The sequence below is a fragment of the Colias philodice genome, chromosome 18 (assembly GCF_061535455.1).
Source record: "Colias philodice isolate Cphi_HAF_F1 chromosome 18, ilColPhil1 Martin Lab GWU primary, whole genome shotgun sequence".
Lineage (NCBI taxonomy): Eukaryota > Metazoa > Arthropoda > Insecta > Lepidoptera > Pieridae > Colias > Colias philodice.
This window is the reverse complement of record NC_143103.1, coordinates 9,028,170-9,051,964: the sequence shown is the minus strand read 5'-3', so window position 1 is coordinate 9,051,964 and position 23,795 is coordinate 9,028,170. Positions and strand designations below refer to the sequence as shown.

At 35.4% G+C, this 23,795-nt stretch overlaps 1 protein-coding gene across 2 annotated transcripts; it reads right to left on the bottom strand.

The window, feature by feature from the left end:
• Positions 1–255: 255 nt before the first annotated feature.
• Positions 256–23,172, bottom strand: Gcn2 (eukaryotic translation initiation factor 2 alpha kinase Gcn2). 2 transcript variants are annotated; one of them, XM_089706695.1, is made up of 28 exons: positions 23,027–23,172; positions 21,232–21,392; positions 20,600–20,735; positions 20,091–20,207; positions 19,442–19,575; positions 18,763–18,908; positions 17,934–18,438; positions 17,314–17,433; positions 16,877–17,003; positions 16,145–16,267; positions 15,609–15,869; positions 14,820–14,935; positions 13,765–13,988; positions 13,018–13,155; positions 12,863–12,909; positions 12,505–12,737; positions 10,952–11,216; positions 10,283–10,434; positions 9,641–9,780; positions 8,856–9,035; positions 8,190–8,410; positions 7,397–7,536; positions 6,731–6,902; positions 4,504–4,712; positions 3,824–3,915; positions 3,590–3,708; positions 2,636–2,817; positions 256–1,783 (listed from the first exon to the last, which is right to left on the bottom strand). In XM_089706695.1, exons 1-28 carry the CDS (start codon positions 23,078–23,080, stop codon positions 1,636–1,638), a joined length of 4,662 nt encoding a protein of 1,553 aa, XP_089562821.1. In that variant the 5' UTR covers positions 23,081–23,172; the 3' UTR covers positions 256–1,635. The 2 variants fall into 2 exon arrangements, with proteins under 2 accessions (XP_089562821.1, XP_089562823.1); XM_089706697.1 differs by lacking the exon at positions 23,027–23,172 and having other exon boundaries at positions 20,600–20,749; positions 21,232–21,339.
• Positions 23,173–23,795: the final 623 nt, after the last annotated feature.

Below are 23,795 nucleotides of genomic sequence, written 5' to 3'. Positions count from 1 at the left end.
TATATTTTTAGAAGTAAATATTATATGCCCAAAGAAATTCCAATAGAAACCTATTACATATACATATATTGTGTATATATTTAAAAGGTAAGTACTTACTAACTTGTTACTTAAGTGTAGGAACTACTAACTACAAGTAACTTTAACCAAAAAGCTTATTGCGAAGATTTTAAAATAAATCTTTTAAAAGTTAAAACTAGTCTAAGAGTAATTAATGGATAAGTTGTTGAAATAAAACAAATTATAACATAAATATTGTATTTTATTCATTCTTATAAAGTAGCAATCATTAAATAAACTGAAATCAATATTCAACTATATCATGAAAACATTCCTTGGATAATTATTTAAATACATTCACTATAAAAGTTTAAAAACTTAATTAGTGGCTTGAGCCATGGGCTATTTTATGCATTTTGTATTTTTCTACTGTATCAATATAAATTTGTCTTAAAAAGTACATTTTTGAAGTGAAACTTCTTTATCGGGGTTGGAAAAAATTTAGTGTAACATTTTATCGTTACGCGTGACATTTTTCCGTTACGCGCCATCTTGATTCGACGTATTTCTGTAAAATTGCATATAGTAAATTCTCTTTTGAAAAATAAGGTCATACAGAAGTTTCACTTCTTACGTGAGTACACTAGAGTACACGCACACATTTTTTTAAAGTCGTTACAAACGAACAGTACGATTCATCATTCAAACTTAATGGCGGCTCGGAACATCATATGATTCGATGCGCACAAAACAATTTTAGGTATTAGCGGGACGTTAACCTGTGCGCACCCGCACTCGCACCTGCACCTAACTTCCGAACCGCCATTAAGTTTGAGTCGAACTGTACCTGCTTATTAAATGGATATAAATCTAGTTTCTTCGTTTAGTACCATTTTTCAGTTACTGATTAGAATTACATTTATAAATAATAGTTATAGGCACGTTGTAATACTGGTTCATTATCTTACACAAATTCTATTATATTACTCTATAATCTGTGCATATAATTAGTTTAAACTTTAAAGGTATTCGAATTTTTAGGGAATTTTCTAGGTGAATAATATATTACAATAAAATTTTAATTCATTAAACCAAGGTGGTGAAGATGATACACAAAAACGAGGGTTAAAAAGAAAAACACAATATATATTTTTGGTTTAAATCGTAATTATAGCACCTGTTATTATACGTATATATTATTATAGACCTGTGACGTCACAAGACAGAAGAGAAATCTTAGAAATTTTTACTGTCGTTTATGCTGATTGAAATCAACTAAACCCAAAAATAGGCGAGTCTCATTTCATATTGTATTGTACTTATTTCGAATTTTTCGTGTTGTTCTTCCATTTTGATAGTAATAAAACAATTTAAATCTTTTATAAGACAACAATCATAGTGTCCGAAACTTCGTCAATGTCTTTCCTTAATTTACTTTTAAGTTCAAATTGCCTATATTATTCAAATCCAGGTAAGAAATTAAAATGCATGAAATTTGGCTAAGCCGTTCTTAAGTAACACTATTTATTAGTTAACAAAATGAAGTGTTATAGTGTCATAGAGAGAGAGTAAGTACACTTGCAACTTTTATTTTGACATAACATTTTAGACATTTTACTGTGAAATAAATAAATATCAAGTGATCAATCGGCACAATGAGTCCGGTATAGAATACAGAGCGTATAATAGAATTTCGTCTGGACACCTGCTTTGGCTGCTTTGCTTCACGAGGTTTGTCAGTTCGTCCAACGCTTCTTCCAGAATTTTCTGTCGTTTGACGAATCTGTGAAAAGAATATTGGGTTAAATAACTTAAGCTCAGTTGCAGTTTGAACCTTACCAACATGACAATAAGGTTCAACTTCAACCCAATTTTGGAAATAAAATATAAAAAAGTGAGTGGAAGTCTTAAATCATATTTTTTAAACTAGCTGCGCTTCGCGGTTTCACCCGCGTGGCTCCGATCCTCTTAGTCTTAGCGTAAAGATATAATTATAGCCTATAGCCTTCCACGATAATGGGCTATCTAACACCGAGAGAATTTTTTTAATCGGTCCAGTAGTTCCTGAGATAACCGCGTTCAAATAAACAAACAAACTCTTCAGCTTTATAATATTAGTAATATAGATATATAGATATATTTATTTATCAATTTAATATAGCACGCCAAGTAAAATATTTACAATTATATAAAACGGATTAATATGCATGTGAACATTATTATATTAATGATGATAATGTTCATGCATTATCCCTACTTAATATTATAAATGCGTAAAAGTAACTCTGTCTGTCTGTTACGCTTTCCCGCTTAAACCTCTCAACCGATTTTGATGAAATTTGGCACAGACAATCTTTAGATCCTGAGAAAGAACATAGGCTACCTTTTATTGCGTAATATGTACCACGGGCGAAGCCGGGTCGGACCGCTAGTTATTAATATAATAATGCATGAACGCATTTTTGAAGTGAAACTTCTTTATCGGGGTTGGAAAAAAATTATTATTACATTTTTTCATTACGCGCCATCTTTTTCTTATCCCTACCACGCGTGATTCGACGTATTTCTGTAAAGTTGCATATAGTAAATTAATGGATATAATGTGCAAGGGGGAGGGGGTGGAGGGGTTACTCACGCAGCGCACGTGTGTCGGAAGGCGGGCGGCAGGTGCGGCGCGAGCAGCGGCGCCGACAGCTGCGCGGCGAGCTGCCGCACGCACGCCGCTTCGCACGCTAATGCTAGCACGTTAACGCGAACGCGACCGAGCACGCTTTGTAGACCGAGGTGCACTAGCATTGAGGTGACTTGGTTGTTGATCTGTAAACAATTGTGACTTATAAACAAGGGGGTCCTCATAAAGAAAACGACGTGTGTTGTCATTTTCGATTCGATACGCTGGATGCAGCGCATTCAATTGCCATCTAACATGTGATGTGTCGTCGAAAATGAAATTTACCCGTTAATTTTCAAATTGCGAACAAAACTACATATTAGTAAATTTTTGGAATATCAATTTGCGTTTTTTAGTTACCTATAGGTTATTTTATTTATTTATTTACGCATTAGCTTATTCAATAAAACCTTTATTCGAATCAATAATATTTATATTTTTATTGTTATGTCAGGGAATTATCACTTTTGAAGATAATGTATAAGGTAGGTCCAAGAACAGATGCTTGAGGTATCCCGGCATGATAGCTGTACATGACAGATCAACGTTTGCGTATTTCATCGAAACATCATATTAGTAAAGCTTCACAAGGTCACCAAATGATAAGTAAAAGCACTGACGATTTTTCGATTACTTATTCCTTAAATTTAATATAGCAAAGTTAATCGAATGCTTGTACATGCAGATACAAGTATCTAAGAAAACAGTTGTATTTGCTGACGTGTCCTAAATTTATATTTTTTTTCATTCCCACAATTTATTTTGAATTGATAAGCAAAGTTTTATGCGAATATGAAACTTGTCTGAAACTTTGACTTGTTCGAAGAACTTAAAATTCAAATTACATTCAACATTTATTACAAACATCAAAAATCAAGCTTTTCAATTTCTAAAACATAATTTATAACATTTACTGACCTGAACTTCACAATGTCTCTTGGAGTTCTTGGTGATTCTCTCACTGGCGGTGATGAAGGTGACAGATAAACATGGATTGTTAGATTTGTCGCCCTCGGTCCAACTTATTGAACGGCCACCTGTGCAAAATTGAAAAAACTCTAAAACATTATACAGCGCTTCAACTTCTGCCAAGTATTTTTGTCAGTTTGACAATCTTTATTTTTATGTCAATTTCAAAACGAAAAATCTCACCATATTCAGGATTCCGAACTGTGGTATCTGGGTTCAGCTTCTGTTTGACAAAATCAACTACATCTATTGAGGCTACTTTGTATTCTCGTAACCTGAAAAAAATTACATTTCATTTTAAAATTTGAACAAATTTGAATGGGAATTAATAGTTTTCTTTGTTCCTTTAATAGAATTATTAGTTAGTAGGATCGGAATTAATAGTTTTCTTTGTTCCTTTAATAGAATTATTAGTTAGTAGGATCGGAATTAATAGTTTTCTTTGTTCCTTTAATAGAATTATTAGTTAGTAGGATCGGAATTAATAGTTTTCTTTGTTCTTTTGAATGGGAATTAAAAGTTTCCTTTGTTCTTACATTTGTAGTGTAATGTGGTAGTGGTGGTGGTGGTGTTAAACCTGTGTTTTGTGTATAAAGTGTTTGATACTAGTGCTATATTTGGTGGTGTTAAATCTGTGTTTGTTACAGTTCGATTCAAACGTAATAGCGATTCGGAAGATAGCTGCGAGCGGACGCGCGCGCAGTCCTTTAATACAATCTAACAGAAAAACATTTAGATATGAATGTTTGTCTGTTTACTGCGCATCGGATCGTACGATGTTCCGAGCCGTCATTGAGTTTGAATCGTACTACGTGTAGCGGGGCCCTGAAACTGAAACACACGCACGCCACTGGCACACTCACCTGGCGCCCTCCCAGCACGTGGCGAGCACGTACGCGTGGTCGTGCCGCAGCAGCAGCGCGGCGCGCGTGTGGTGCGCGCAGTCCGCCCCCGCGCCCGCCCCCGCGCCCGCCCAGCACGCGGCCCGCACGCCACGCGCCCACAGCGCGCGGGCCAGCGAGCGGCATGCCCGCGCGTGCTGGCTTGATACGCACACGCACACTAGGTCTTGCTGCAATACGTTATAGATGTCACCAGTTGAAAAAAAAGACGTGTGGCACTCGGGGACTGTCGCGGTAAAGCTATTGCATAGCATGCCTTCAAGCCACACCTCCGTGCCCGTCGGAGTGGGGAGCGTGAGATTTTTTCGTTACGGAATTTCTCGATTCGGTCCCCGCGCTCAACGCCCGCGATAGAAGCTATTCAATAGCTTAAAAATCGTAAGATTATAATATATCTCTCGAGATTGTAAACAAAAATTATGATAGCAATTTAACGGATTATTCTTCGAAAGATCTATCAAAGTGAAACTGCCGAAAATCGACGGAACGTGCCACTATTGCTATTTGGTTGTACAAGAGACCGGCCAATAATTATAACAGCCTTTGGGTACGGCCTTCTGATTGTGATTAATACGTAAATTTAAAGAAATTATATACTGGACCTCAAGTCCACTATTTTAGTTAAATGTCATAAATTTACGATTCAATTAAGTTTTCATTAAAATCCAATTATCATTGTGACAAAATTCGTATTCCTCGATAGTTAAATAATTGTAATAATTGGATTGTAATGGTCTCACGATGGGACAATTCTCAGTGTTGCCAAAGAAAATTAAAATATGAAAATAATGCTTATTAAACGTGATATTTTCAGGGCCTCAAGTCCGCTAAATTTGTTAATTGTCACACCATTATAATTCAAATGGACACATCAATACAATCCAATTTGTGGCAAAATTATTGACAGTAATCTACAAAATAATCAATGTCGCTATTCAATTGTAATTGTGTCTCAATGGAATAATTCTTAGAGCGTATACGCACTATGCGGGTAGCCGCATTGCGGGTAGCCGTCCGGCTGACCGCAAGCATAATTATGTACGTAATATTCATTTCTATGCGTACTGTGCGGTCTGCGGTAGCCGCATCGCAGTGCGCATAGAAATGAATATTACGTACATAATTGTGCTTGCGGTCAGCCGGACGGCTACCCGCAATGCGGCTACCCGCATAGTGCGTATACGCTCTTAGTGTTGCCAAGGAAATAAAAATATAAAATACTGCTTATTAAACATTTTATTTTAATGTCCCGGAGCCGTATTTTGGCCTCTTATTTCCAGATAGTTTACGCCGTGATTTGAACCGACTGGCAAATTCATATTATGATCGCAATAATCAGTCATGGTTAAGTATGATAAAGTCAAACGAAGTTTTTTCCTAGAACTCATACTTTCAATATAATCATGATTTTAATTAATATTTCAAAGAAAAAAATGGTAAGAAGGTGTTGTTGATCAATTGCTTACAATTGATCAACATTATCATCGTGAGACCTTTATGGCAAGTTAAATAACGAGCAGGTTACCACTTGTTGAATCACTGCGATCCAATTCTAACACGATTAAAGAGCATATCAAACATTTCTAGTTGCGATTCCATTCTGTTTCAATAGAACATTGATCTTAACTATTTAGCAGACTACCAAATCTGTGACACGAACCAATTGAGACACAGTTAAAGCATTAATGCTTGAATCAAGTGTAAATAATTTTTCAGTTTTAATTCCCGCGAGATTTTTACCAATATTCACCTGAGTGATAATTTGGTCTTTTATGACCAAACTATTAGCAAAACTTCATAAGCTTATGTCAATTATATCGATGGTGGATTCTGCGTTTCTGCCATATCGGCAAAGTTAGAGGACCTCTAGACGGTCCTCTAACTTTGCCGACACGCAATTTCACTCTTGTTGGAATATGCAAATTGCAAACACCTAAATAAATGACGTGTACCTAACTAAATCTGGTAGACAAGTAAAATATCGAACTTATGATATTGAATATTGCCTTGCCATTACACTGCTCTTGATGTCTTGCTGAAATTATGGACATTTTACCAATTTATTTTTTTCACGTCAATAAAATGCTTCCATTACATTGTAAAAGTTTAAAATAAAATTCGGCAGCCTTCGAATGCTGCGGCCTGCATCGAATCATAGCGTATTATCGTTTGAGTATGAAACACTAACCTCATAATTTTTCCCAACAACATTTGGCAGTTCCACTTCCATACACTTCAAGATGGCCGCCATTCGTTCCAGAGACAGCGAGAATCCGACTGAAATGCACGTTAGTTCAGCATTATCGTGATCTTTCTCAGCACGGGCCACTTTCCAGAACTCTTCCACGAGGTTATCGTATCTGAAAGGATAGACTCAATAAATGGCAAATACTTATGTCAATTTCTATTACGTTTACAACAAACTAAAACAACGATTCGAGGCAAACTTCAAGTCAGTCCACCATTTTGAATCCTTACATATTCTTTAAAAGGATAAAAATATACTGAATAAAATATTTAATGTTTTTAATAATGTCATAAAGTTTGAAAAGCTCTATGTTATTTCAATTAATAATGATTTCGATTATATCACAATACATTTCAGGAAGCGACATTGATAAAAATACAATTGAATTTTTGATTTGTGACATATGAAACACTAGAGGTCCGCCCCGGCTTCGCCCGTGGTACATATTTCGCAATAAAAGGTAGCCTATGTCCTTTCTCGGGTATCAAAATATCTCTATACCGAATTTCATGCAAATTGGTTCAGTAGTTAAGGCGTGATTGAGTAACAGACAGACAGACAGAGTTACTTCGCATTTATAATATTAGTATGGATTAATTATATTACCTGCCCCCCGCAGCAATGAGGTCTTTAGTGCGATGCTTAGCAGCGGGTTTAGAATGTTGTCTCAATACTGACATCTGCCAAAAAACTCCGCGGTGTTGCGTCGCGTTGTACGCTAGAAACGGCGCTACTGTGATCGGACACTGTTTTTGGAAAATAAAATATGGATAAAAACAAACATTTGCATGGTCAAACTAAGCAGTTAAATTGTTGGAATAAAAATCGTTGTTTTGACAAGTTTAAAAAAAATAAGCTATAAATTTTATTATTGTGGACATTTAATGTCCGAAGCATAGAATATACACTATACACAATAATTTATAATATCATTTTAAAAGTACAACTGCAGAGTTAAGTCCCGGCTCTTTTCTATAGAAAAGACTTTCGGAACCTGTAGTAAACATTAAATTGTGTATTTTAACAATTTAAAAGCGCTCCTGGAGGAAATATATTTCAATTAATTTGAGTTTAAAAAAATCGTTCAAAATTCAACCCTAAACACATAGCCATAAGAACTACTTCACACTCCAACTCCGCAGCATTATTCGAGTCCGCAGTTTCCAAATCTATACTAATATTATAAAGCTGAAGAGTTTGTTTGTTTGTTTGTTTGAACGAGCTAATCTCGGGAACTACTGGTCCGATTTGAAAAATTCTTTCGGTATTAGATAGCCCATTTATCGAGGAAGGTTATAGGCTATATATCATCGCGCTACAACCAACAGGGGTGGAGCCACGGGGGTGAAACCGCGCGGAGCAGCTAGTCTACTATAACTAGCCATTAGAAATTGAATACCTCACACCCCAATTCCGCAGCATCACTGCACACCGCCTCTAGTTCCCTGACTGCTCTTTCCAACGTGTGACTCCACTTATCTCTTCTCACTTGAGCGACGAGATCTCTCACTTGCTTGATATCTACGTTCGCTTCCATTAGACGAAGGAGATTGGTTATGTCACGGTTCGTGACGCATAGAGTCGCTAAATGCGTCTGTAATTGGAGACTTGTTATGCGTCCTGTAATAATAAAAATAGAATTTTCTATAATGTAAAATTAATATATTGCATTCTATTTATTTAATTATAGCAATTAATTCAATTAAAATGCATTTTGACAAAATTGTACAGGAGATGAACGTTACAATTAATGTTATTTCGATTTTTTTACATGACTAAAATGTTCAACAAATTTTCGTTCTAATTAATTATATTAGATAAAATTTTTTTTACAATGTTTTGTCCCCATGCAAACAAGCTAATAACAACGGTAAATGTCATTTCTATTAGTTTATAATACTTGCGAAAACTCTCAGAATTATTTGTCCCAATAGCTCCTAGTACAAGTTTATTGATAAAATTAGAAAGAAAAACATTGTATTCTATCATAAACACATACTATTTATTCAAATTTTTGCTTGCTTAATATATGTAAATATCAACACATAAGGAGACATTCACTCACCCAGACTAACATCAACCAACACTGGGTATATTAACGAGTGTTTGTCCAGAGCAACGCCGCAGGACAGTAATAGTGCTTTAAGTAACTCCGTGTGATTTAATTGTATGGAGACTTTTAGGGAACTAGCTGTAGCTGCCCTGTATGCTACTACTAGTAATTCTGCGTCAGGCCAGAGGGTATCTGTAAATTATATTATACAGTTATTATTGTAAAATATTGATTCTTTTTTTCCGGATGATTATTATTTTGTTAATTAATGCTTGTAATATTTTTCTAATACGTAGTAGAATTGATACCTAGTAAGTAATAATTATTTCATACTTACTTATAATTTATATGAATAGGTTACTATAAAGCAAGTTCAGTTAATAATAAAAATATTTAAAAAATACATTAATAAAACGGATTTTTCTTTTCTTCCTCTAAAGAAGTAAATCGATTTCAAATTATTTATTCAACAAAGGATAACATATTATGCAGAAGAAAATCAAAATAAAATCCAAAATTTGCTGTCCTTACAAAGAAAAACAATGCTTTTATTTCACAAACACATAAAATAATAAAAAAAAAAATGTTGTGTGGTTTTATGAAACCACGGTAAAAGTGAAACTGTTCGAACGGTTCCGAACACTGCTTTGTGTAGCGCATGTCGCGTGACGGTCTGCTGCCGAGTAGGTATACCTACTCGGCAGCCGCGATACACGCGACATGCGCTACACAGACCAAAAAGTTTGAGACGATGTAATAAAAGTTTCACTTTAAAAACTAAATATGTAATGTCTTACCAGTACACGGTGTGACCATATCAAAAGCACACTCAATAATCTCTCTCGGATGGAACCCTTTCACAGTCCTCTCAGTTTCTCTGTACACGCGATCAACGACGTACCGACGCATGTATTTAGTGCCCGAGTACGCAATATGCCTGGAAATATATGGCAATTTTAACAGAATATGGTAAATATGGAGTAATATTTATTTGTATTTTGAATTGGGATTTTTTGAGAAATAAATAAAATTAATGTATTTATTGTTTAAACAAGATTATATCTATACTTTTAATATTATAAAGCTGAAGAGTTTATTTGAACGCGCTAATCTCAGAAATTACTGGTCCGATTTGAAAAAATTGTTTCGGTGTTAGATAGCCCATTTATCGAGGAAGGTTATAGGCTATATTATATCATCACGCGGCCATCATCAGGCATCAGGCAATGCATGTGAAACCGCGCAGCACAGATAGTAAATTTTAATTAGGCATACGGACATGGCTAAATGCTGTACGAAACGGCAAACTTTAACGGTTTTTAGGCTGATCCGGACAGTAATGTTTTGCATGTGTTAATGATTATATGATTGCTACATTATATTTAATTTTACTGTTAATCAATAGAAAACTTAAAGCCTCATTAATTATATAAAATTACCTAGCAAAGGGCAGTCTCAAGTCATGTGGCAAGTGGCATACAGAACCCGATAAAGTCATAACTTTAACCGCATTTGGACATTGGTCCCATCGACTTGCTCTAGGCGTCAGTAATGGTGGGGAGAACTCGATCGCTCCGTGACTGCGAAATATCTGGAAATAAATTAATTGCGTGTTACATTTATACATGTAGGTAAGAAAATCGTACGAAAGTCAAACTGCATATTGTGAATATTTTTAAGCTATTGCATAGCTTCTATCGCGGGCCTTGAGCGCGTGGACCGAATCGAGAAATTCCGTAACGAAAAACCCTCACGCTCCCCACTCCGACGGGCGCGGAGGTGTGGCTTGAAGGCATAGCATGCAATAGCTTTACCGCGGCAGTCCCCGAGTGCCACACGTCTTTTTTTTTTAAATACTTCTAATAATAATCGATATCGAAGCCAAGAAATATAGTTTTCAAAATTTTTGTCTGTTTGTGCGACCGGACTAAGCTCAAGAAGTACTGCATGGATTTACTTCAAATTTTGCATGATATTACTAACAGGTCGGGTCAACATAATATAGTCTATATATCATCACAATGCGGGTAAATCAGCGGGGCACAGCTAGTAATGTTATATGAGGAACGAAATCAGGAACGAAATCATCAATAAGCTGGAAACATTACCTTTAAAATCGCCTTCTTAATTGCTTCTATCATATCCAACGGCTTGGCCTTCACCGCACTATGGTATGTAAAGTCCTCTGCAGCTGAAGGTCTCTGGTCCAAACACGCGGAGACCAACTTAAGGTAGCCCCTGGATCCCCTCCCCGCGAGGGTGTGGGACAGGAGACCACATAAAGCACCCTCGGGTACTGCTCGTGGTACATGCTCGCTGGCTAGCAGTTCTGCGCTCGTGGGCCGGAGACTCGCGTCGTGGTCCAGGAGCCATCTGTTTTTAATATTCTCTCAATTGATTGCGCAAGAAGATACTACCACAGTATTACCATTATTTCCTACAGTAGTGCGACGAATGTACTTGTGCAGAGAAACGGAGGGGAACTTGCGGGGGTCGGGCGACGCGGGCCGCGTAAAGCAAACACGCTTAGTTTGCTTTACCTAGCGCGAAAGGATGACGCAGTCGTATTTTTTGTGTAATAATTTTATTATTATACATAGGTACTTACATATTCTATTATGGCGCGCACAAACTGTTCGGTTTACGGATGTAAATCTACATTGAAATCCCAGAAGGAAACAATATTTCAGAAAGATTGTATTAATTGTATCTGTTGAATTAAAATCAAAGCTATGTATATGTTGTCCTCATTATTTTCTAATCAGATTGTACATCCCAATGCGAATGCATTACTTAGTTAAATGTTATAAAATACAATTAAGAACATCCAAAAATAAAGTGTCCACGTAAATAATATTTAGCAATGCAATATCTGTAATTATATATTTATGAACAAATAATTACATCAGATTTAATAATCGCAATTATTTTGAATGTACATATGAATAAAGATTTCATCATAATATTAATAATCACAATTGTTTTATTTCCCATTTGTTGCAACCCTAGCGTATTTTCGTGTGGCAGCGTAATTACCTACGCTGGCGGCGGCATCGCGCGACATCAAAGGCGATTCCTTACTGTAGGAAATAATGGTAATACTGTGATACTACAAGTATTGTAATTAAGAACAACATAAAAGAAACAACAAATTTGAATCATCATGTTGTGACATTGATGAAATTTTGTTGCAAATTTTGGCAACATGTTGAATTTTACCATGATAACGAGGCTCAACAGTGTGTTCAGCACATATCCATCAGTCCCCGGAATCACAGACACAATAGATAATAATCTATTGTGTCGCGCCCCGATCGGGGCGCTCGGTGGTCAATGGGTTAATGACTAGCTATGCCGCGCGGTTTCACCCGCATTACTCCGCTCCTGTTGGTCTTAGCATGATGATATATAGCCTATATTACTCGTGGATAATGTAGCCTTCGAATGGTGAAAGAATTTTTAAAATTAGTCCAGTAGTTTATGAGCCTATTCATTACAACCAAACAAACAAAGTTTTCCTCTTTATAATATTAGTGTAGATGAAAAATCATCTTAGATTTCACGGATAGTAGTTGCATACCCACTGTTCACCTTATATTAAATTAAAAACGTAATTTTGTCTCATTAGAACAAGAATGAATAATATCTGCAAAAGACTAACCTGATAACATGTATCTGCTTCGAATTCTCTTCTACCTCGAAGTCACACGGCATTTTAATCTCTCTCTTTCTCAAGTTAGACAATACTGTGTATCTCTCCGTCCCTGTTTCGAACGGAGAGTGGAACATCTCAAAGAGAATTATTCCAAGGGAATATATATCGACTTTCTGATTGTATATCACTTTGGTGGCCGATTGTTGAAGTTCCGGTGCCACATATAGTGTTGTCCCTACCTATAATTAACAAAAGATTTATGTAAGAAATTTCTACAATAAAATAATGATTTATACAAAAAAATAATATACTGAAAGAGCATCGATCTCTTTAGCAAATTACATGTTAGATATAACTGACTTACTTTTCCAGTAAGCAATCCATCAGTGTCCTTACTGTCTTGTATTCTCTCTGAAATGAGAAGATTTATTTATAATATTTATTTATAATATTTATTTATAAAAAAAAAAAATAAAATAAATGAGAGAAATCAATTAAATTAGTTGCATATCAACTTACCATCAATCGGCAAGCCAGTAAAGACCTTAGTTGCCAGACCGAAGTCACCAATTTTAACATGGTCATTTGAATCCAAGAATATATTGACTGGTTTTAAATCTCTGTGTATCATACCCTTTTGGTGAACATGTGCTAAACCTGCAAAAAAGATTTATTGTAATTATTCTAATAATTTTATAATTATACATTTTCATATTTTGATGCATACATTTTTCCAATATATTCCGTTTAAAAACAATTTTTTAAACAAAATATCCAAAAGAAAAATTGTCATAGGAAATTATAAGTACCTTGAGTTGTCCTTGTCAGTCAGAAACTATTTCTGCAGCGATATTTTATACCATGTGCTATTTAAATGACAAAAAGTAAAAATGTTTCGTACACTACCACATGGTCTGAACGAATTTTCTAGATTTATTTTCTACAACAAACACATAATATACATTTGACTGACCGGTTGGCTTGGTTGGTAGTGGCCTTGCCTTCCAAGCCAAAGGACGTGGGTTCTATTCCCACCCGGGGCAAATATTTGTGTGATGAACATAGTTGTTTGCTCTGTGTCTGGGTGTTAATATCTATATAAGTATTTATTTAAAATTATATATTATGTATATTTATCAGCCATCCTTAACACTTAGTATGGGATCAGATCGTGCCGTGTGTGTAAATTGTCCTGAATTTGAAAAATTTACACTAACTGACAATATTACCTACTCTTCTATACCTAAAAATAGTTTGGCTACTGACCTTCCAAAATCTCCCTAAACAGTCTCCACGCCCTAAAATGCTCTTGATATAGGCCATTATCAATCGCCTGTCTCAACGTATTCTTTTCGCAGAACTCCATTTGTATATAAAGTACTTGTTGGAGCCGAGGTTCTGATGATATCGTGGTGTCTTCTGATGGAGTAGACTCGGATTTTTGGGATACTCCCTCGAATTCTATAACGCTACTTGAGTCGTCGTCACCTCTGGATAGTAGATATCATTGGGCAAGTTAGTTATTTGTTTTATAATAACGCAATTTACATAACAACAAGAAACAAAATCCCAGCAAGCAAAATCCCCGCATAAGCATAAACCTACTTTATAAATGCTGAAATATTGCTTTCCGAATCGGTGGTAAATGTTAAAAATATGTAATGACGTTTCAAAAGTGCTTCTAGAAGAAGTCTAATTGAATAAATAAATGTTTGAGTTTGAATGTTTAAAATGTTGGTTGATGGTCAGAAACGGTTATATATAGGCTTTAATAAGTTAATTCCTTAGTTCATTTTATGTTTTTCAGATGTTATCGAATTCTGCGAAGTATTTCGAAACAAACAAACGGCGTCAATCACCACTTGTTACTACGATGTTTGGCTTCCTTTCACGGAGCTATTTTATAGAATTTTCTCTGAATACAAAACCGCGTACAGGCAAGTCTAATATAAATTCTAGAATATAATGTACCGTTAGACGTAACTTTTGATTTAATATTTTTGTGGATGAATAGTTGTCAATATAGCTGTCACTGTCACCTGCCAGAACATGCTTACCTGTCGAATACTACAAATTGCCGTTTTCCTTTGACTCGTGGCGCATTCGTACGAATCGTGCCCGGGGGGGGGGACGTTTTTTATACGACGTTCGACCCAACTACCTTTACTTTGCTAATAGTCGTTGACTTGCTGCGTTTTGTTATCAACTACCTACATCAAATACGTAGCTGTGTAGAATCTCAGTATATTCTTATTACATTCAAACTAATATTTACCCCGGTCTTCGCGTGTTATTTCTTATAGTACAAATATTCCACTTACTTCATGATATTGAACCATAAATCCGGTTCATCATCATCATCATCACTGGAATCCTCTTCACTATCCGAAGATTCGTCCCTAGCCTGAACTGGAGCATCCGACATTGACCAGTTTACCTTTAAACAAAGTAGTAGGTAAGTACCTAATTGTATATATAAATTGCGTCTTAGAAGAAAAAAATGTTGTGTGGTTTTATGAAACCACGGTAAAAGTGAAACTGTTCGAACGGTTCCGAACACTGCTTTGTGTAGCGCATGTCGCGTGACGGTCGGCTGCCGACCGTCACGCGACATGCGCTACACAGACCAAAAAGTTTGAGACGATGTAATAAAAGTTTCACTTTAAAACGGAAATAGTTTTGTGTTATATTTATATCGAAAATGACTCAGTAAAATAACTGTTATTTGAGACAAAAAAATTGCAACAGTACTTTGGTTCGATTTGAAAAATTCTTTCGTTGTTAGATAGCCCGTTTATCGAGGAAGGCTATAGGCTATATAACATCACGCTAAAACCAACAGGATCGGAGCCACGCGGGTGAAACCGCGGGGCGCAGCTAGTAGTTCATCCAAAGAATAACTACGAAAATATGAATTTCTAATGCATAATTAAAATTATTTAATTAAAATTAGTGTTAATGAAGACAGTGTGTTGCTATCAAAAAGGAAAATAGTGAAAATACATCTACCAGTAGTAATGCTTGGTATTTTAAAAATTATTAGATAAACAGACTGAATAAAATGTTTTCTAGCTATGCTAAAAAACGAGATTAATTAGTTCAATACCAACCTTAACACCCTGTCCTAACTTAGCCACAACATCAGCTAGGCTATCCTTTTTCCTCACAGGGCTTTTAGATATACTTGTCTCTTCTATTTCAGTATCTATTATAGTTTCTATCCAGGCATTGTAATATCGCACTACATTTTCATGATTTAGTCGAGATAATAGTTTAACTTCGCGAGTGATTTTCTTATTTAATTCTACGCTCTTAGGGTTCAATTTCACGTGTTTTATTGCGTAGAAACCACCGTCTAGCTTGTTTTTGACCTGAAATAAAACCATTAAGAAATTTAAGGTAAAGATATGTTGTTGGGATTTATCGATTTATCTTCTATATTTATTTATCTTTTAAATAATTTGGTAGATATTTGTGGTACGTACACATTATACGTAGCACAAGCAGATTTATTTTAATTATATTCTTCCTGTTTAATTTTCAATTAATATCAAGATTTTGTTACGCAGACAATATTTTATGAGTGTCATTGACATCTTTATTTTACTTGAAATAATGGTTTATGAAACATTTCAATTAATTTTACCTTTAAAACATCACCAAAAGCGCCTTTGCCGAGCCAAGTCAGTATTTCAAACTCGGCGTTCAATCTCGAATGCCCATTGACTAGATTACCTATATTATTCAACTTTTTGGCACCATCTTCGTCCTGCAAAGTATATCAAAGGTTATTTTCATACAACACATAATATGAACATTTTTCATCATACAAATCTGAATATACCTACTTGAATAAACAAAATTAAGTATTTTTTATGGCAAAAAGACGCGGGTTCTGGGATTTTTTTCTATTCTTTAAAAATTTCTAATTGATAAAGCATTTGAATGCTATAAAACTAAATATTAAATCATAATCTTCTATCGCGGGCGTTGAGCGCGGGGACCGAATCGAGAAATTCCGTAACGAAAAAACCTCACGCTCCCCACTCCGACGGACACGGAGGTGTGGCTTGAAGGCATAGCATGCAATAGCTTTACCGCGGCAGTCCCCGAGTGCCACACGTCTTTTTTAAAGTGAAACTTTTATTACATCGTCTCAAACTGTTTGGTCTGTGTAGCGCATGTCGCGTGTATCGCGGCTGCCGAGTAGGTATACCTGCTCGGCAGCCGACCGTCACGCGACATGCGCTACACAAAGCAGTGTTCGGAACCGTTCGAACAGTTTCACTTTTACCGTGGTTTCATAAAACCACACAACATTTTTTTTATCATGGTAAGTAACAAGTTGCCTGTATAATTTCGACATAAAAAAACTTACTTCAGACTCACTTTCTCCGTTATTATTCTCTTTACTATTTGGCAATTTCAACGGAGCATCCACTAAGAAGCCATGTTTGACCAATTGTTCCGCTGACCATTGTGTATGCTCGTCTTCTGTTAAGCATCTGTAATACAATAAGTATTTATTGATTCTGATACATTTGTCAAATAGTAAATTTTCAATTACAAAATACAGAAATGATCTATAAAATAATTAATAATTGTTGTATGTATGATAATGTTGTCAAGTTAAATAACCTGTGTCAAAACTCATTTCAAATATTTTTGAATACAAAATCTGTACACAATTTAATTGTCAGTTGACAATTAAGTAATACATTTTTTTATAGATTTAACATGAGCAAATAAATAAGAGTAAACAAATATGTAAATAATTACATCCCCGAAGAGTATTAGGAATATTTCATAATTTACCTTGAAAAGAAATCCTTTGCAGATCCTGGAAACTCAGGTGGTATCTCATGTATCGCATCTGGAGAAACTATGGACAATAATAATTGTGCTGCTGCAAAAATATCTTGAGCTTTTGTCTGTCTGGAATCAAGTAGAGTATTGCTTAATTTGCATTTTAAATAGTAAAAGAAACACATGTTATACAGTCATAAAGCATATTGCCAAACACAAAACATGAAAAAAATACATATTATACGTTACTAGCTCTCCACCCGCAGCTTCGCCCGCGCAGTCAAAGAAAAACCCGTATAACTAGTTCCCGTTCCCGTGGGATTTCCGGGATAAAACCTATCCTATTTTCCGGAATAAAAAGTAGCCTATGTCCTTTCTCGGGTATCAAAATATCTCTATACCAAATTTCATGCTTTGTTAAGAAGTTAAGGCGTGATTGAGTAACAGACAGACAGACAGAGTTACTTTCGCATTTATAATATTAGTATGGATTATATCATCAAAAGTGAAAAATCTACCTGAGAGGCAGAAAAGTAGAAAGAGTTTGTCAATTTTCTGTTAAGAGTAGAAAGAGTCTGTCAAAAAGTCGCAATCAGTAAATACGCAAAAAACAATACAAAATAACTCACCGATCACAATAACTATCTCCATCGACCACTTCAACCAACCGTATATCCAGACTCGCTCCAACCAACTTCACCGTCCCACTATCTTCGAGAAACACATTTTCGCACCTAACATCACGATGCAACACATTAACACTGTGCAATTCGCGCAACGCACTATACACACCTAACGCTATATGACGCACTAGTTTTAAAGCTTCCAGCATATCACCAGACGTTTTAGATTTATTCTGGAGATATTTCAACGAACTGCCCAGAACGAAACTTCTAAAAATATAGACGAATTGTCTGGCTTTTTTCGACTCTGTGGATATTTCCATCGCTATGTAAGGGATGAGGGACTGGTGTTTTATCCGGCACATTGCTTTTAAGTCTTGTTGTATTTGATTTATTTGTCTGTTGCGCGTTTGGAAGTCTGACGCGGATGAGAGACACCATTTCTTTGCTATCACTTGCTGACCGTCGTCGTCTATTGCTAGGTAAGTGGTCGAGCCGTTTGCTGAATGGCCTGTAAAAAAATACATATTTTATATGATATTCATTTAGAATTCACTTTATTTGTTTTATGAAATAAATTGGTAAAAACTCATACCATGTATATTAAAGCATATACCATATAACAACATTAAAGTTATTACAATTGTTTATTTGTTTAATCACATGCTAATTTTGTGATAATTTTTAGTAGATAAATAACACATTACACACAAAACCATTTCATTTTGACCAGTTTATATGAGCTATCATACAATTTTCTCATTACATCTCTATCTCTTTCTAAAGAATTGGTACCAACAAAAACAAATGAATGAAAGTCAAATAGAAACCTTACCTAAACAATTTCCAATATACACTTTCTTGTTATTCCTCTGTGTGTAGCGCATAATTTGCGTCCCTTTAGCATGACAGGTGCATGGTATGTGTGTATTCCGACTTCGTGATACCTTCTTAGCTGGCGACATTTTATCATCTGCATAGCTGTTAAAACATATTGTTATATAAAATGTGGAATAAAATACTTTTGATACAAATTCAAATACACATTTTCTGTTAAATTCTAACTGAAAAATAGATGCTGAAAATATTTCATTTAAGGCTTGTGTTAAGTAATCTTCTTATATATAAAAATGAATCGCAAAATGTGTTGGTAAGCGCATAACTCGAGAACGGCTGAACCGATTTCGATAATTCTTTTTTTATTATATTCCTTGAAGTACGAGGATGGTTTTTATGTAGAGAAAACGTAAATATGTACCACGGGCGAAGCCGGGGCGGACCGCTAGTTATGAATATAATTCATTGGTTAGGGTATTTACAACTACTCATTATTATTACAACTACTTATTAGAAAATAAGTTCCGAGCACACGTGTCAGAAGTGAAACTTACCAAAATACCAAAATCGTCGCCTTACTCCATGACGTGACGGTATTGCCATGACGCGACATTGAAATTTTACTCTCAACAAGCTTAAAGAAGTTTCACGTCAATTATAATTTATAATAGACTTACTACACTAATTTAGGAGCATCTCCCTGCCCTTCATTATCCGGTTCTGACTGGTTAAGACTGGATCTGTGCACACGCTTATCAGAATTACGTAATGTCTCTTGCCGCCTTTGAATTTCGTCTTTCATTTTTTGCCTCTGAAAATGATGTACCAAATATTATATGTATTAACATCTTGTTTATTGTGGTAAATTGTATACTTATGAACTACCAATCAAATAATATATTTTAATTTTTGACGTGACAACGTCTTATAATTCGATAGCGCCGGCTGCATGCACGAAAAAACATGACTCATGCGGCGTTACCTCGCTCTGAGGCGTTCCATGTAAGGCTTGAAGTGCAAGCGAGAGCGCGGGACGAGCGACAAAGAAGCACAATAGGCCGTTGTCTCGTTCAACTATCGTCAGTAAACCGACTTTACAGACAACCAATTTTTTTTTATGGGTTTGACTTATCAATAGTACTTAAACTACTAGGTTTTAAAACATGAAGTTTTATACCACGTCTTTTATTCTTCACCATATAGGTGAGGCCTAATCATTATTTTAATTTGAATTCAAAGAGCTTAAAGTTGCAACTTATTCTACTTCATATTTTATAAAAGAAATAAATTAATTTAACACTGTAATACATTTTAATATGTACATACTTCTTCATTTTCCTTCACTTGTATATCATGCTGTTTTAATTTTTCCATTTCTGTCTTTTGTTTCAACATTTCGTCATAAAATGATAATGTTGGTTTATTGTGATCATGTAGGAATTGCTGAAATTAAAAAATAACTTATAACAAAAATAAATTGTCACAGTATGACAATAAAATTGGTAAACTTTTGCACAAAATCACCTCCTTACAAATAAGTATGATAAATACTAAATATTTAATTGATATAATGTGTTATTAGCTTTTTCATTTTAAGAGCTCAAGTGTAAATGTTTTCTATAAAAAATAATGTTTAAAATAGCACAATACACGGACCGCTTCAAGCAGTTGAGACCGCTTCAACTGCGCGGTTTGTAGCTACAGCTCGAGCAGTCAACGACCAACCGCTCGAGCAGTCCGTGTATGTCGCTCAGCCGTTAACTGATTGAGCAGTCCGTGTACGGCCGGGCTAAGGTTTCCATTTTAATACATATAACAAAAATTATAAATCAAACCTGTGTATGTTGTGCCAATTGAAATATCATCACTTCTCCACAATACTGTTCCGCCATAGCTTTAAGGTCATCCAGTAATTTATTAGCATTCTCATCAGATAGGCCGTTCATTTTGTTAATAGATATAGTTGGCGGTCTGGAATGGAACAACTATGCAGTTTAAAATTAAATAGAAATAAAATAGTGTAGTTCTAAATAAGAAATTAAAAATGTTTTTAATTACAATTAAAAGAAACCTGTTTTTTAAAATCACAAAGTGTGTTAAATAAACATTAACTTCAAGGCCGGTTGCAGAGCTTGACCGACCATCAGTGCGTACGTCAGTCGCGCTTGTCATATGTATGGAAGTTCATAGCCGAGACCGACCATACGCACGCATATTGTCATATGTATTAGTGTCATAGTCATACACATTGTTGATGCGTATCGTCAGGACCGATGGTACGCACTGACGGTCGGTGAAGCTCTGCAACCGGCCCAAGATTTGTCCTAATAAAGAAAGCAAAGACTAACAAAGTAGTGACTAATAATTTAAAGATTAAAAGAAAAAGTTTACTATATGCCACTTTTTTAATCTTAAAAAATGATGAATATCATGAACTTTCTTGGTTATTAACATGTGGTATACATACTTATCAGGATAATTATGACAGCATTTAAATTGCAATGTAGCAGAGCAGTGTACACCTTCAGAATTATGTAATGGTTGTAATTTCAAAAGTATGTCCAAGGGACGCCATCCGTTCCATGCTGCTTTTTTTCGTATATCCACAACTGCTTCTCCATAGATTGCCTGTGATTTTAAAGGATAATTTATACAAATATTATAAAGCTGAAGAGTTTGTTTGTTTTTTTTTTTTTTTTTTTTTTTTTTATGTCAGAGCAAGCAAAGGGGCAGGTGGGCCACCTGATGGTAAGTGGTCACCACCGCCCATAAACACTTGCAACACTAGAAGTGTTGCAGGTGCTTTGCCGGCCTTTTATGGACAAATAAGCTCTTTTCTTGAAGGCCCCAATGTCGTAGTTGTTCGGAAACACCGCAGGTGGCAAATTGTTCCACAGTTTCACCGTACGCGGAAGGAAGTTGCGGGTGAAGCGGACAGTGGTGGAGCGCCAACCATCCAGATGGTGCGGATGGAACAGATTTTTACGGCGTGTGGTCCGGTGGTGGAACTGTGCGGCTGGTAGTAGATGGAACAATTCCTCAGAGCACTCCCCATAGTAGATTCTGTACAGTATACAGAGAGACGCAACGTCTCTTCGCACTGACAGAGGATCGAGCCTATCGGAAAGCCTACGGTCATCGACAATTCGAGCTGCTCGACGTTGGATGCGGTCAAGAGGAAGGAGTTGGTACTGTGGAGCTCCGGCCCAGAGATGAGAACAGTACTCCATATGCGGTCGCACCTGAGCCTTGTACAGCTGAAGTCGGTGGGCCGGCTTGAAGTACTGTCTCGATCTACTGAGCACACCAAGCTTTTTCGAGGCTAATTTAGCCTTCGCTTCCAAATGACTGCGGAATTGAACGTCACTCGAGATTTCAACTCCGAGGATTCCGATTTTCGGCGATATACTAAGGGTAGTACTCTTAAACCAATTGTTTGTTTGAACATGCTAATCTCAGGAACCACTGGTCCGATTTGAAAAAAAATAGTTAGATAGCCCATTTAACGAGGAAGGACCATTTAACAGAAATATAAATTTGGCTATATATTATCATCACGCTAAGACCAACAGGAGTGGAGCCACGCAGGTTAAACCGCGGAGTGCAGCTAGTAAAAAATAGTAACCACAATTCATACAAATAAATCATTTCATTTGAAAAGTTAAAGTAATACTTCATTGAAATATTGATGATTATTTGTTCATTCATTTCAGCCGTGGGAGGTCCATCGCTGGACAAAGGCCTCCCTCAAATATTCGATATACTTACAAAAATTTTGATATTATACTACAATTTAATTAATATAGTTGCATATTTTAATTAAGTTTTCACATTTGTTTTTGGATATAAAGAGTACTACTTACCCAACATATAAACAGATTGTTTAAAATTATAGGTTTAGCTGTTTCCAGTACATTTTATAATAGTCCTACTATGGATGTTAACATTAAGAATTATCATACAAGTATGAAATGTCAAGTCCAATATAAATATCAGCATGTTAGACTAAAGCAAACATGTTTTGTAGATAATTGTAATCCGTGGAAACCGCCAAAATAATAAAAATTGGTGGTAACTAATAATTTTTAAGTAATTCACCATTCAATTAAAATTAAATGTTTACTATAATAATTATTTATTTTAGTCGGTAGTTGAAGCATACACGTTGAACTAGTAACTATTAAAACTGTGTATTAAAAGTTTATTACAGGCCTTATTCAATTACGTGATTAATGTTAAATGTTTTTATAAACGCAGCTTACCTGCAATGCAACAAGTTCATTGTTTTGTCTTTCTTCGTGAGTCTCTTCACTCATATTCTTGAAAATAACACAAGTTTTATTTTTTTCTTAATATTTTGATTATCGAAAAGTCCGAATGTTTTGCACTTACAATGTGACAATGTTGATTGTCATTTGTCACTTGTCAAAACTCAGAAGACAGAAATTGTCAACGTCACCACATAGCATGTCAAATGTTTACGTTTCGTTATATTAGGAACATAAAAAATATTAATTTTATTTACAGCAAGTAAAACATTATTTTATCTTCGAATCTTCTTCGAATAATTGTAATGTAAATGACACTGTAATGTTATCGCTAGTGACAATGTTTATATTTTTTTACATGGTTATAGAAATGTTATATATCTAGAACGTTCTTTAACAATCGAAAGTTAAAAAAGTTAAAAAACGTGATATTCCTTTTTTGAAGTCGTATAAAATCGTTTGGGTTGCCTTGACTCTTAGCCTTGACCACAGAATACATAATAGTAGGCTAAACGCTACCTTGACTCTAATGATGATAATATAAAATTAAGGTACCTACCTACATTACGTTACCATAAGTATTTTCCATACGAATAATTGTTCCTAAGGAGAAAGGAAAGAGAATAGGGTAGTACAACGTCTGCCGGGGCAGCTAAAATAATATTACAATATGTTGAAATTGTCTATAAATAAATGTTTTCTGGGAATGTTTTTATTGGTTATTTTACTCGTGTTAGTGTGAGAACACTTCTGTTAATCAATT